This window comes from Ursus arctos, chromosome X (assembly GCF_023065955.2).
Source record: "Ursus arctos isolate Adak ecotype North America chromosome X, UrsArc2.0, whole genome shotgun sequence".
Lineage (NCBI taxonomy): Eukaryota > Metazoa > Chordata > Mammalia > Carnivora > Ursidae > Ursus > Ursus arctos.
Window position 1 is genome coordinate 103,924,015 of NC_079873.1, and position 15,014 is coordinate 103,939,028.

General features: G+C 37.4%; 1 protein-coding gene across 1 annotated transcript; it reads right to left on the reverse strand.

Moving 5' to 3' along the window:
- Positions 1-8,864: 8,864 nt before the first annotated feature.
- Positions 8,865-9,824, reverse strand: LOC113271003 (olfactory receptor 1020-like). Its single transcript, XM_026520669.1, has one exon. The coding sequence runs from the start codon at positions 9,822-9,824 to the stop codon at positions 8,865-8,867; it is 960 nt and encodes a 319-aa protein (XP_026376454.1).
- Positions 9,825-15,014: the final 5,190 nt, after the last annotated feature.

Here is a 15,014-nt window from a genome sequence, read left to right on the forward strand (position 1 = left end):
TAAAAAATAGTTTTGCAACTTTGGAATTTCATTGAACTTATGGATTACTTTTTGGGACTGTGGACATCTTTAAGTTAACGAGCTTTCCTATATGTAGACTGATATTTATCTCCCTTTATTAAAGTCTTTTATGTCCTTCAGTAGTGCTTACAATATTTTCCATAAGGATCATGGGCATCTTTTGTTAGATTTATACTTAGTTACTTAATAGTGTTGCTTGTTGTTGCAAATGGTAGCTTTATTTTAACTAGCTTTATTGAAGTATAATTTATAAACAATAAAATTCACCAATTAAAATGTGATGAGTCTTGACAAATGAATACAGTTGTGTAATCATCACTACATCCAAGATGTAGAACACTTCCACCACTCCAGAAAGTTTCCTCATGCCCCTTAAAGTGAGTCTCTTCCACCCACAATGGGTCCTTGACAACTACTGATATGTAGCCTGACACAATAATATAACTACTAGAATTTCATATAGGTGGAATTATATAGTATATAGTCTTTTATGCTTTTTACTCAGCATAATGCTTTTGAAATTATTCATGTTTTTGTTTGTTTCAGTAGTTTCCTTTTTATTGCTGACTAGTGTTCTTTTGTATGGATGTACCAGTTTGTTGATCCATTCACCAGCTCATGGCTGTTTCCAGGTCTTAGCTGTAATAAAGAAAGCAATTATAAACATTCACATGACAAGTCTTTGTGTGAACATGTTTTCATCTCTCTTGGGAAAACTCCAAGGGTGAAATTGTTGGGTCATGTTGTAAGTGTATGTTCAACTTTATAAAATATTGCCTGTCTGTTTTATAAAGAGGCTATACCATTTTGCATTCCCACCAACAATGTATGCAAATTTTAGTAGTTGTCACACATCCTCAACAATACTTAACATTATAAATTTTTTAAAATTTTAGCCAGTGAATGGTAACTTGTAAAAATTATATCTTCTAATTGTTTTTGCTACCATATAGGACTTTTTCTAAAGATTTATTTGTTTGAGAGAGAGAGAGAGCACGTGTGGGAGAGACAGAGGGAGAGGAAGAGAATCTCAGGCAGACTCCCTGCTGAATGCAAAGTTCAGGGCTGGACCTTATGACCCTGAGATCATGACCTGATCTGAAACCAAGAGTCAAACATTAAACTGACTGAGCCACCCAGGCTCCCCAACTACTCTATAGGACTATTATCGATTTTTTAAAATTTAAATTCAATTAGTCAACATACAGTACATTAGTCTCAGATAGTGTTCAACAGTTTAGCAGTTGTGTATAACCCCTGGTGCTCATAACATCTTATTATCAGTTTTTAAAAAACATCTTCTATGCAGCAACCTTGATTAACTCACTAAATAGTAAAAATAATTTGTCTGAAAATTCTCTTTTGTTTTCTGTGTAGTCAGTCAGATAGTCCATGAATAATGACACTTTCTTCCTTTCCAATGCTTAAATCTATTTTTATTCTTTGTATTATTAATTTGACAATGATCTTTCCAATGCAATGTTTAATGGTAATTTGGAGAGGGGGTATCCTCATATTGTTCATGGCTCTGATGAAAATGTTTCTAAAATTTCTACACTAAGTATACTGTTTATTGTAGGTTTTGGTAGATGTCCTTTGTCAGGTTAAACTTTTCCCTCTATTCTTGATTTGTTTAGAGTTTTTTTTTTTTTGTCTATAGAGAGATGTTGGATTTCATTTAATTTTTTAAATCTACTGAGATGAGTACATATTTTTTTCTTATTAATATATAATTTATTATTTGTTTCAGGGGTACAGGTCTGTGATTCATCAGTCTTACACAATTCACAGTACTTACCATAGCACATACCCTTCTCAACGTCCATCATCCAGCCACCCCATCCTTCCCACCCCCTCTACCCCAGCAACCCTCAGTTTGTTTCCTGAGATTAAGAGTCTCTTATGTTTTGTCTCCCTGTCTGGTTTCATTCCATTTCATTTTTTCCTCTTTTCCCGCATGATCCTCTGCCTTGTTTCTCAAATTCCACGTATCAGAAAGATCATATGATAATTGTCTTTCTCTGATTGACTTATTTCACAATAATCCAATCAAGAAATGGGCAGAAAACATGAACAGACATTTCTGCAAAGAAGACATCCAAATGGCCAACAAACGCATGAAAAAGTGCTCAACATCACTTGGTATCAGGGAAATACAAATCAAACCCACAGTGAGATGCCACCTCACACCAGTCAGAAGGGCTAAAATTAACAAGTCAGGAAATGACAGATGTTGGTGAGCATGTGGAGAAAGGGGAACGCTCCTACACTGTTGGCGGCAATGGAAGCTGGTGCAGCCACTCTGGAAAACAATATGGAGGTTCCTCAAAAAGTTGAAAATAAAGCTACCCTATGACCCAGAAATTGCACTACTGGATATTTACCCCAAAGATACAAATGTAGTGATCTGAAGGGGCACATGCACCTCAATGTTTATAGCAGCAATGTCCACAATAGCATATTGTTTTTCTTTGATCAGCTTAAGTAGTAACTTGTAGTAATGGATTTTCTAAAATTAGACTACCCCTTAATTCCTAAAATTAAGCCCATTTGATCATATTGTACTTTTTTATACATTTGTTGAGTTCAAGTACCATTTTAATTAGGACTTTTGAGACTTATCAAAAGTGGATTGGGGTATAATTTTTCATCTTTCTAACAAGCTTGCCTGGCTTTGGTATCAAGGTTTTACTAAATTCATAAAATGAATTGGGCAACTTTTCTTCTTTTTCTGTTCTCCAGAATATTTTATATAATGTAGAGATTGTCTATTCTTTAGTAGTTTGATAAAACTTGCCTAAAAGAATATGGGATTGGTGCCTTTGATGGCAGAGATGTTGGTTACTGATTGAATTTCTTCAATGTCTAATGGCCTACTCAAATTTTCAATTTCTTCTTGAATAAAATTGTTGATTTGTATTTTTCTATAGAATTGTCCATGTCATCAGAGTTCTCACATTGCTTGGCATAAAAAATTTTATAGCATACTCTTATTATTTTAAAAAATATGAATATTTGTTTAGTAATGCTCCCATTTTCATTGCTAATAAAGGTTATCCAGGTCTTGATTCTTTTTTCACTTAATCTTATCAGAGTATTGCCTATTTATTAAGCTTTTTAAAAAATTAGGTTTTGGTTTTATTAAGCATTTTTAATTTTTGTTTCCTATTTTATTAATTTTTCTTTTGATATTTATTTCTTTTCTTGTACTTTCTTCTGGTTTAGTTCATGGTTCTTTTCTAACTTCTTGAATTGAATTCTTTTTTTAAAAAAAAGATTTTATTTATTTATTCGACAGAGATAGAGACAGCCAGCGAGAGAGGGAACACAAGCAGGGGGAGTGGGAGAGGAAGAAGCAGGCTCATAGCGGAGGAGCCTGATGTAGGGCTCGATCCCATAATGCCAGGATCACGCCCTGAGCTGAAGGCAGGCGCTTAACTGCTGTGCCACCCAGGCGCCCTTTGAATTGAATTCTTAATATATTAATATTCAGTAATTTTGTTTCATGTTGCACACAATATGTCACATCAGTCGAAATATCACATCAGGTACACTCTACAATTTGGTATGTCATTCAGTAATAATTATGTGCAATTAATTTTTTCTTTATTCCATTTAGAAGAATTTGTGTCCAAATACATGGAGTTTTTTTAAAAATAATACTGTAATAAACATAGAGATGCATATATCTTTTCAAATTGGTATTTTCATTTTCTTTGGGTAAGTATCCCCCAATAGCAAAATTATTGGATCATATGGCAAGATGACCAATGCACAAGGATTCCTTTTTCTGTACATCCACTTTTTGAGTATTTTTTTAGCTTCCATTTTATTGCATCTTTATGAGAATGTTATTAATATGATTAGCTTATTGGAATTTATTGAGACTTCCTTTGATACTTGTGTTCTAGTTTTGTAAATGTGATTGAAAATAACGTATACCCTATGATAATTGTCTTTCTCTGCTTGACTTTCTCTCATCTATGGAACATAACAACTAGGAAGATCGGTAGGAGAAGAAAGGAATAAAGGGAGGGGGTAATCAGAAGGGGGAATGAAGCATGAGAGACTATGGACAATGAGAAACAAACTGAGGGCTTCAGAGGGGAGGGGGTGGGGGAATGGGATAGGCTGGTGATGGGTATTAAGGAGGGCACATATTGCATGGTGCACTGGGTGTTATATGCAACTAATGAATCATCGAACTTTACATCAAAAACCAGGGATGTACTGTATGGTGACTAACATAATATAATTTAAAAATATTATTATATAAAAAAAGAAAATAACATATACCCTATATTTTGGGGCCCAAGATTAGGTATGTATTGTGTATATGTATTAACTCAAGCTTCATAATTTTGTTAATATTATATTTTCTTATATATCTGCTTTATCAGTTTCTGAGAGGGTGTGTTAAAATTTCTTCTCTATTAGTAAAGATTTGTCAAATTTCTTCTTTTGTCAAATTGCTTCATCTTTCAGAGCCTCATTTTCTTCATCTGTAAAACGAAATGAGAAGTTGTGGGTAAAACAACAGATACCGGGACTGTAGGCACTCAATCAGCCAAAGGTGCTCTTCCTTGGTCATTATTACTATTATACATATTATTAGTAAATCCACGCCCTGCCCTCAAGATGGCTTAGTTTTGGATGGAGAGGCACATCAGCCAAAATAAAGCCCAAGCAAGATATACTACATCAAGTTAACTAGGTCATATTACCTAGGCAGGACCAGTGGTAATTAGGGGTCATCCAATTCACCAAGAAAAACAGTTGCTTCTAGAGTGAGCATGTCTTAGGAACTTTCTGCAAGTCATCTAAGGTTTGGAGGTAGAGTGAGCAATGACAGAACAAGGCAGGGGCCAGACCTCAGAATCCTTGCTTTAGCTAAGTGGGGCTCTAGGGCCCTGGAGCCTCATGAAGTTGAAGAACACATGGCTACTGGTAAAATATTTTAAAATTCTAGACACTACCAAGGGACATTTTCTTAAAATATGTTTTCAGAGGTTTTGGCACTTTTCCTATGAGAAATTGTATTTTCTGAAGTATCAGAGCAAGAGACTGTTGGAAAAGCTCTCTTTCTCCTTCTTGGGTCTAGTTTCAGGAAAGAGTCCAAAGAAGAAACCAGATGGTATGGTGACCCTCCATTCCCAACTGTACACTTTCTGAAAGAATAAGATGGCAAGATATTTCAGGATATTTTCTTTCTTGCTTGCTTGCTTTAATCCCTTTCTTCCCTCCTTCTCTCTCTCCCTCCCTAACTCCCTTCCTTCCTGCCTGCCTGAGTTCCTTATTTTTCTTTCCGTTGTGCCTCAGATATGTTATGTGAGAACTCAATCTAAACAAAATGTGTTGCTATTCACTCATTTCAGTGTTCATCACACAGTGTCTTGATGTCATAGTGCTCATGACAAATCAAGTATTTAAAGAAAGTGAAATGATCACCCTGATGCAAACTGGTAAAGTAGTTAAACACAGAGGCTCTAGATTCAGTCTTGAGTTTGAAATTCTGACTCTATCCCATATTGGCTGTGTATGTGTGACTGAGCACATCACCATTTCTCTGATACTCCTTTTCCTCATGTAAAAAATCAGGATAAAATTAGGTTGTTGAACCCATAGAATGTGCAACACTAAGAGTGAACCTTCATGTAAACTATGGCTTTTGGATTATGATGTGTCGATGTATGTTCTACAATTGTAACAAATGTACCACTCTTCAAGTGGATGTTGGTAATGTAGAAAGTGTATGTAGGGCAGAGAGAATATGGGAACTTTCTGTACCTTCTCCCTCAGTTTTGCCGTGAACAGAAAACTCCAAAAACAAAGTCTTAATTAAAAAATTTTTCAAATCAGGTTTTTGTGATGACTAAATGAGATAATCTGAGGATCTAGCATTTGGTAGGCCCACAAGAAATGCTATCTCCCTACTTCTTTCTTAAAATCACATCTAGTTAACTCTGCCCTGCTTTAAGCTCTACACAAACCGTCTTCAATTCCACATCAACTAGGTACTACAAGCCCCTATTTGTTCATTTAATGTATGCTTATTTTTCATGGCTCACTATTACTGGGAAAGACAAATATAGATGTGACTCATTACCTCAAGGGATTTTAATTTAGTTAGGAATACAACACACATACACATACATCAGATCAATAGAAAACAATGGATTTGCAAATGAGTTATAATGCTGGGGGCAGAGGCATAGGAAAAGATCAAACTAGAAATAAATATTGGAGAAGAGGTAGAATATTGATAAAGGAAAGGGGATGGATTACTGAAACATCTCTGGACTTTTTGGAGGATTCAAAAGTAGACATATATGCCCATGGAAAAGTCCAAAGACGCAGTACACACGAATCCATTATTCTTCCCATAAACAACATTTATTGAATGCCAACTTGGTCCCAGGTACTAGGTTACATAGTTCTGAGATACCTCAGTTTTCCCCGCCAAGGCATACAATCTTATAGAGGAGGCAACAAATGGTGGTAAGAAAAGGGAAATGGAATAAGGCAGTATATGAGTATAGGATGATTGCATGCTGCAACCATTGGTCCTAAAATTCCAAGGAATGAGTAAATACATTTGATTAAAAATATGAGGAGGAGGATTCTTCACTGATGAAAAGTAAGGGAGTTGTAAATGAGGAAAGTTGTAAGTGCAAAGGGGAGGATACGACATGCAAGGAAGGGAAGAGGAGCTGTAAAAGATAAGGTCTGAGAGGTAAGTTTCTAACTGTGGTAGCCTTGTAAGTTAAGGGATTTGGACTTTATTCTCAGGACAATTAAGAGCTACTGAAGAATTTAAAGTAGAACAGTTGATGTGGTCAGATTTCTGTTTAGAATATTCATAAGCCGGCAGTGTGGAGAATAAATCACTCAGGGACAAGCCTGGAGACAATAAGACCAGTTAGGAGGATACTGCAATTGTCCAGGCAAATGATAAAATAAAGAAAAGCTTGCTCTAGGACAGAGGAATTCCCAATCTGGTGTCACCCTGCAAAATCCTCCTCTATATCTGGGTGCCTTTAGATTTGAAGTGACTTCACTAGGTTACACTTGCTTAGATCTTGCCCAAACTAACTCGAACATAAGTTTTCAGTCAGGAAATAATCCCTTGATGACCCCTTGTGACCAAGGACTCAAAATTTGTTAGTTGTCTAGCCAATTTGAGGAATGTGAACTGTAGATAGAGAACAGAATAAAGTTTTATAGAGGTCTTAGCCTCCATAAAACATGACTTTTACCACAACTCTAAGCAACCATATGCTCAAAGCCATCTTGGGTCAAATTAGGGAAATCAAAGCTCTGTTTGAAACTTACCCACCTATGATGGCAAGGGATTGATTAGATATTAGTAAGACCTTCAGAGAAGGTATGTAAGTCCTACCCAACCATCTCTCCGTTTCTTTAATATCTTTTGTGTTTACCCAACTATCTCCCCATTTCATCAATATCTTTTGCTTCTAACTTTGCCCATTCTGCCAAACCAGCCCTCTAGGCATCTAGATTCTTCTGTCTTAGTCTTTGATTCCTAGTTTCCCTCATTCCCTTCTTTACTCAGCCATTCCTACCACTTCTCACTCTGTATAGACTTTATTCAAACTACACACCTCTTTCTAGATGCTTTCTTACAAACACAACCCAACCTGCTTCTGTTGACTTGAGTCCCAACCTCACAACTTATATTTCTTGGTGCTTGTTGATAGGCATCCTAGTAATCCAGGAGGTGATATAGCAAGAACACAAGCTCTTTGGACAAGCAGGCCTGATTCAAGTCCTGTATTCAAAATTCATTAGCTGTGTGATCTTGAGTGGTTTACTTAAGCATTTTTAATTACACCATTCTTATCCATAAAGTGGGAGCAACAATTTTACCTACAATATAGAGTTCTTGGGAGGATTATGAAATAACTGATTTAGCATTTACCACATAGGAAAAAAACTCAATAAAGTTCAATTTAAATAAAAAGTCATAATTTGGTTCCTTTTTGGGTGGGATGTTCTGTCTTCCCTAAATGAGTTGTAAGCTGCCAAAAGATAAATAGTCACAGCTTTCTTCCTTGTGATTTGTCTCCACCCCGCATCTGGTATAGGGCTCTGTATGTAATAGGCATTCAATTAATTTAGTGACCTGATTAGACACGATCCAAAGCCAGAAGTAGAAAATTGGCTATGGGAAAGGAAATAGGTCTTAGGGGGCTGAATCTATTACAAATTTTAGGGACCAGATTTACCAGAAAGGGAAAAAATTTGGAAACCCTTGACTCAGGATAAAGAGAGAGGGTGGCATCTTGGGGCGCCTGGGTGGCTCAGGAAGTTAAGCATCTGACTCTTGGTTTGACTCAGGTCATGATCTCATGGGTCTCATGGATTGCGAGATCAAGCCCAAAGTCAGGCTCTAGCGCAGCAGAGAGTCTGCTTGAAGATTTTCTCCCTCTGCCCCTCTCTCTACTTGCCCACATGCATGCTCTCTCTATCAAATAAATAAATAAATCTTTAAAAGAGAGAGAGAGAGGGTGGCATCTTGCCTTATAGTGAAACAGTGTAATGTAATAGAAAGGGAGTTTCAGAGTCAGACGGTGCTGACTTGAATTTCAAATTCCTCTGCATACAAGCTATGTGAACTTGGGCAAATAGCCAAAGCTCTCAGGGTCTCAGGTTCCTCGTCTATAAAATGAAGATAATAATACTTGACTTCCAGAGTTATGAAGAGGATTCAAGGCATAATCTATTTAAAAATCCTAGAATAATGCCTGAGACATGGTGAATGGCCAAATATATGTCACCTCTCTCTCCTTCTCTTTACTACCCTTTCTTTACTGCATTTGACATCATGGAAATCTGGGTGTGGGGAGGGAGAATTGTGAGGCCTTCTTGAGAACATCCCCAAATGTTTCCTTCACATCTTTATTCCTCAGACTGTAGATCATGGGGTTAAGCATGGGAATGACCACTGTGTAGAATAAAGAGACCAGCCTGTCTCTGCCCAGTAAGTACTCAGAGGATGGGCGCAAGTAAATGAACACCGTGGTTCCATAGTACAGGCTGACAGCAGTCAGGTGGGAAGCACAAGTGGAGAATGTCTTGTGTTTTCCCTGGGCTGAGGGGATTCTGATGATAGCCAAGAAGACACATGCATAGGAGACCAGGACGATTATCAGGGACACAGACACATTAAAACCACCACATGCAAAGAGGAGAAGTTGGAGGATCTGCGTGTCAGAGCAAGAGAGTTTTAAAAGGGGAGGGATATCACAGAAATAGTGAGTGATGACATGGGATTTACAGAAGGTCAGATAAAAGGTTGTGCTCGTGAGGAGCACCATGTTCATCAGGCCCACTGCATAGCTGGCAGCCACTAGCTGCAAACAAAACCTTGGGGACATGATGATATGGTAGAGCAGAGGGTTGCAGATGGCCACATAGCGGTCATAGGCCATGGAAGCCAGGAGGAAGAACTCAGTGACAGCAAAGATCACAAAGCAGCTTGTCTGTACCACACAACCAGAGAAGGAGATTGTTTGGCAACCAGAGAAAAGTCCCATCAACATTTTTGGAACAGTGACTGAAGAATAACAGAAGTCAATAAAAGATAGGTTGCTGAGGAAGAAATACATCGGAGTGTGGAGTCTAGGGCTGACCACAATGAGGGCAAGGAGGCCCAGGTTTCCCACCGATGTGATTGCATAGATCAGGGAGAAGAGGGCAAAGAATACAGGCTGAAACTGAGGATCATCACTGAGGCCCACGAGGAAGAATTCACTCAACTTGCTGCCGTTGCCTGCACCCATTGTGCCACTACAGGTCTGCAAAGGGAACATGCATGACAATAGCGAAACATGTATGGCTCAAGGCCTTAAACAGAGACCAGCAGGGTCTGGCCCTGGCTACCTAGGACACCCTACTGGGTGTGTCAACTATGGCTTCACTCTGGCTTACTCATCTCTTGCCATCCTCCAGCCTATTGGATATAAGGTTTAAAGGCATGAGGATGAAATCTGGAGCCAGAAGAATGGGTCTGAATCTCAACCTTGCCACTTATTGTCTCTGTGATCTTGGGCTAGTATCTTAACCTGAGTCTTCTCTGTAAATGGGGACAAAACACCAATCTTGTAAGACTGGTTGTAAAAATTAAAGGTGATGGTGGATGTATGTACAATGTCTAGCAAGGCAAGAGAAGAGTAGGTACTTAAATAATTCTGATTTCCTTCCTCCTTCTACACCTTTCTTTTTAACACTGAACCTGTTCTCGGCCAAAGCTTAACTTGAGCATAAAGTGCAGGACAGAAATCTTAGACATGGGAGCAACTCTAGAAACTTACTAGTTTTTTCATTATCAGTTATGTGTTTGAGGAACAGCAGGGGAATGACTAGAGTGGAAATATCAAAAAATATAATATAGAGGTAAGAGGACTCTAGGGTCAATTATATGTGGGTTAGAATCCAATTCTATGAAATGCTAGCTGTGTGACCCTGGATTTAATCTCTCTGAGACTTAGTTTCCTTATCTTTAAGACAAGATTACCAAATATTTCTTACTTCATTAATTCACTGTGAAGATTAAATAAGATAATTCATGTAAAGCACCTAACACACAATAAGCATGTGGTAAATATTAGCTATTATTATGATTGGGGGAATCTCCTGGTAAGTCTGTTCAGACCACACACAAGCCTCTTTTAGATTGTCCCACTTGCCCCCCGCAAAGTATTCCTTCCTAACAGAGCTCCTGTTACTAATCATTGTGTTGTAATTCTCCAGTGTGTGTGTTGCATCAGTAAAAATGGTAAGAGCTACTGCTTTTATCTAATGATTTAAAGATGGAGAAATCCAGAAACCAGGACCTCTAAAGGGAAAGCAAATTGCCCATAGTTTCCCAGAGATGTGGTGTAAGTGCTGGAACTGGGACCCAGGTGTCCTGTCTACAGTATTCCTCCTACTTGGGAGAGATAACAACCTCAGACCCCTCCTTTTTCAGAAACATAGCATCCATGTCTTTATCAAAACATAGGGGGCTGCTTCACCCATAGATCTTTGAGAAATCACAATGTTGAATTCTTCTTAGGGCCATTTCTATCTTTTCTGTTAATCAGGGAGATTGCCAATGTCTAGCTGTATTCTTTTTTCAGTCGAGATATTAATTAATTAATTTATTTATTTATTATGTTCAGTTAGCCAGCATATAGCACATCATGAGCTTTTGATGTAGTGTTCAACAATTCATAAATTGCGTATAACATCCAGTGCTCATCACAACATGCACCCTCTTTAATACCCATTACCCAGTTACCCCATTCTTCCACCCCCTTCCCTTCTGTAACAGTGTTTGTCTACCTGTATTTTATTTTTATATAGTTTTTCCTGTTAAGAGCTGGGATAATGAGGGACAATATATAGCATTGCACAGAGGATTTACATAATTGGATTTAGAGTCAGAACACTTGGGTTTGAATTCTGATTCCATACTATTTTATCTCTATAGGCTTCAGCAAGTCCTTTCTGAGTCATAGGATTTTTATCTATAAAATGGGAACAATAACACTTGTTTTTCTGATCTCACAGGATTGCTGCAAAGATCCAGTGAAATATGTAGGAAAATACTTGTGAAGTGTCAATATAGTCAGAGTCAATACTCAGAAAGCATGCAATGGGAAAATCAAATTAAGTTTTAAAAACTTCTATAACAATTGTTAAATTGCTCCTTTGGAGCCTGCTCCTCCCTAAAAGCTGCCCTGGCACCTGTCAGTCCACCTTGGTTTTCACAACACTGACCTCCATCTTCTTGTGGGCTCCAAATCAGACCCTGAAAGAGAAAACTAGATTAGCCTCTCACAACTTGTAAGTAAATGTCTGATGCCCTTCTGCCACTCTCAGCCTGTGGCTGCCTGCTTATAACTGGTGTTCCACTAGAGTCACCTTTATAGCCATCTTTGGGAACTGAAGTTTCCACAATATGTAGTACTGGTTGTTAAGTTTTAAAATATTATACTGACTATATTAATAGCTACCAAAAACAAAGTACCCCAAAACTGCCATATATTATGTTGGATGGTTAATATGAGTTATTTTACTTAATCTTCTTACCAACCCTAGGAAATAACCACTATTATCATTCCCATCTTACAAACCAGGTAACTGAGTCTGGGAGCACTCCAATGCTTTGCTCAAGATCTCATAGCTGGTTAAATGGCAGAATTTATATTTAAATATTGGTCTATAATATTCTAATGCTACTATTGTATCCATTCTGTTTTTTCAAAATGTAGAGTCATACAATTAAAGATTATTAAAGTTTTTTCAAGGGATTTATAAACCTATTCTTCCTTTGTTATCATGCTAATCTTGAAAATAACCAAAATGATTTCTCTTAATTTTACCGATGATGAATCTAAGTTATACAGAAGTTAAGTACATTGTTCTTGAGCATGCATGCATTTATTTTTTCAACTAATATTCATTGGGTGCTTGGTGTGTTCCTGGCAATGTGATAGGCACTAGGGGTAATGTTATGGACTTTACAGTCTAAAGGAAGAGATGAACAGTAAACAAACAAATTAATTAATTATTTTTTTTAATTATGAAGAAAACAATACAGGTTAATGAAATAAAAAGAGCTCAGGGTTTGGAGGGGCAACATTAAGTAAAGTGGAAGGGAAAGCCTCTCTAAGGAGTTGACATTAAAACAGGTATCGCCAATAATATTGTAATAATGTACGGTGACAGATGGTAACTATACTTATTGTGGTGAGTATTTTGTAATGTAGATAAATGTCAAATCACTATATTGTACACCTAAAAATAATATAATATTGTATATACTATGCTTCAATTAAAAATAAATTTTTAAAAATTCAAAAAAATAAAAAATAAAAAAAAATAAAACCTGGAATCTGAATGGAGTGGAGCTAGCCGTACAAAGATCCAGAGTACACACACACTTACTGACATGGTCAGGAATAGAACCCAGTTCCCCTAATTCTACCCAGGGCTGTTGGGATAAGGCTCAAGTAGAAGCTGACTAGGAATGACTAGGTAAGTGGAACATTCAAACTTTTATCTACAAACATTTCTGTCCCTTATCACCCACCTTTCTTCTTTGAATGTCTCTAGAAGTCACAAGTTTTCACCACTTTTCTGTTTCTGTACTTATCCAAAATGCTTCAGGCCAGCATCAGTTGTTGGGCTTTTTCCAGATGTTCCCTTAACAGGCCCAGAAAAGCTCATGTGCCCACAACAGTAAAGCCTCTGGAACTAAGCTTCAAGTTATACTCTCTTTCCCAACTTCCTTCCAAGCTTGGCCATTTCTGTGTAATTGGCAGAATCATTAATATAGCAAAGTTTCTGCCTTCTTGACTGTTCTCCTGAGATGCTGAGAAAAGTAAGCCCAGGGGCTGATGAGTAGCTGTGACGTCCAAAATGGCCATTCCCAATGGGGTTTTTTCACTGATTCATACTGAGAGTTTGGGGACCTGTAGTCACCACTGAGATGCTTTGGGAACAATTGGAAAAGTTAAATTGACTATGAGATAGATTGTGTCATAAACTTTTTATGTAAAATACATTCTTAGTCATATTAAAAAGTCTTGGTCACAATTAAAATACCAGTTGTTTCCCCAAACATAGGGATTCAAGGAATTATAGATAAATGATCAATACAGAAGATGGTAGTAAGAATGTATTTCTCATTTTATGATCTGTCATATAATCTTGTTTACTCAACCCTTTATCCTGATTATAAACTATAAATCACTTTTAAACATCAAAGAATTATTTAATTAGTTTTTATGTGGTCAATAAAGTCTCTAATTGCCATTCAGTGTTCTAATAAAATACTCTTGTACCTGAGATGTATGTGGTGGCCAGCTGCCTTGTACCATGCTTTTTCATTTTTTATTAAACCAGGTTTGAGTTGTGAAAGACTTGTTTCTACGCATTTATTTTATTTTTTCCATTCAATAAATGTTTATCAAACATCTGTCATGTGCCTGTCATTGTGCTATTGATTTTAAAGCAAAGAAATTGTTTAAAAAGTGGACTTTATAAAGTCTTTTGTGGGCAGATTCATTTAATTCTGTTGCTTGGCTATGCAGGATTTTGTAGTGACTTTAAATAGAGAAATTACTCTCTTTTTTTCAAGTTAAATTGTGGTACATTAGGTGATATTTGAACAAGTTTATGAGCGTCTGCTATGGCATGATGGGCTGACTCTACGTATTGAAGAACATTGTCCCCAGATTTAATTATCTTGGGGCATCAGCACCGCCTAGGATAAAATGAGCCATTTTGTTCATCACAACTGCAGCCTTTGCTGAAATGGAGGTTACAGGATAACAACCTAAAGGCTAACTCATTAATGCTCAGGGATGATGAGGTATTGTGCCAGCAGACCAAACTGGTGCCTAAATATTTTCATCTAGAGAACCTGTATCTCTTTCCCATGTTGTGATATATTAATGGGGTTGTCTTTATCCATTGTCACTGCCTGTAGACATTTGAATAATGTAGATGCAATGCCTGCTGGGCATTCAGCCCTGTGCGTTATCAAGTACTGTGTCATCCCAAACTATTTGATGGGGGCAATGGAGTAAAACAGTCCTCCAAATTGTGAGGGCTGTGAATTTATGCCTAGATGAAAGCATTCTCGTCTTCATAATGTCGAAGCAGGTGACCATTCTGATGTTAATTTGTTTCTCCATCTGTGCTATGCATTTTGAAAGGATGTGAGGAACAGGCTTGATGATACCCAAATGTGTTTCCCCCTTTTGTATTACTGTGCTTATGGCTTGATGGAGGAATCACCTATCCTGGCGACAGATCCTGGGAGATGTTCTTTCACTGGTCTGCAGTGAATGAAGGCAGAAGATCCATATTCACGGAGCCTGGAATATGGTGAGTTTTACTATTCTCCTTGAAATGAGCATCCCCCCCACCTTAATTATGATGTCATCTTGGCCATTTGCTGTCCCAAATGAAATTTTCTC

Coding starts and splice junctions, on each gene's coding strand:
- LOC113271003 (XM_026520669.1), bottom strand. CDS start 9,824: ATGGGTGCAGGCAACGGCAGCAAGTTGAGTGAATTCTTCCTCGTGGGC.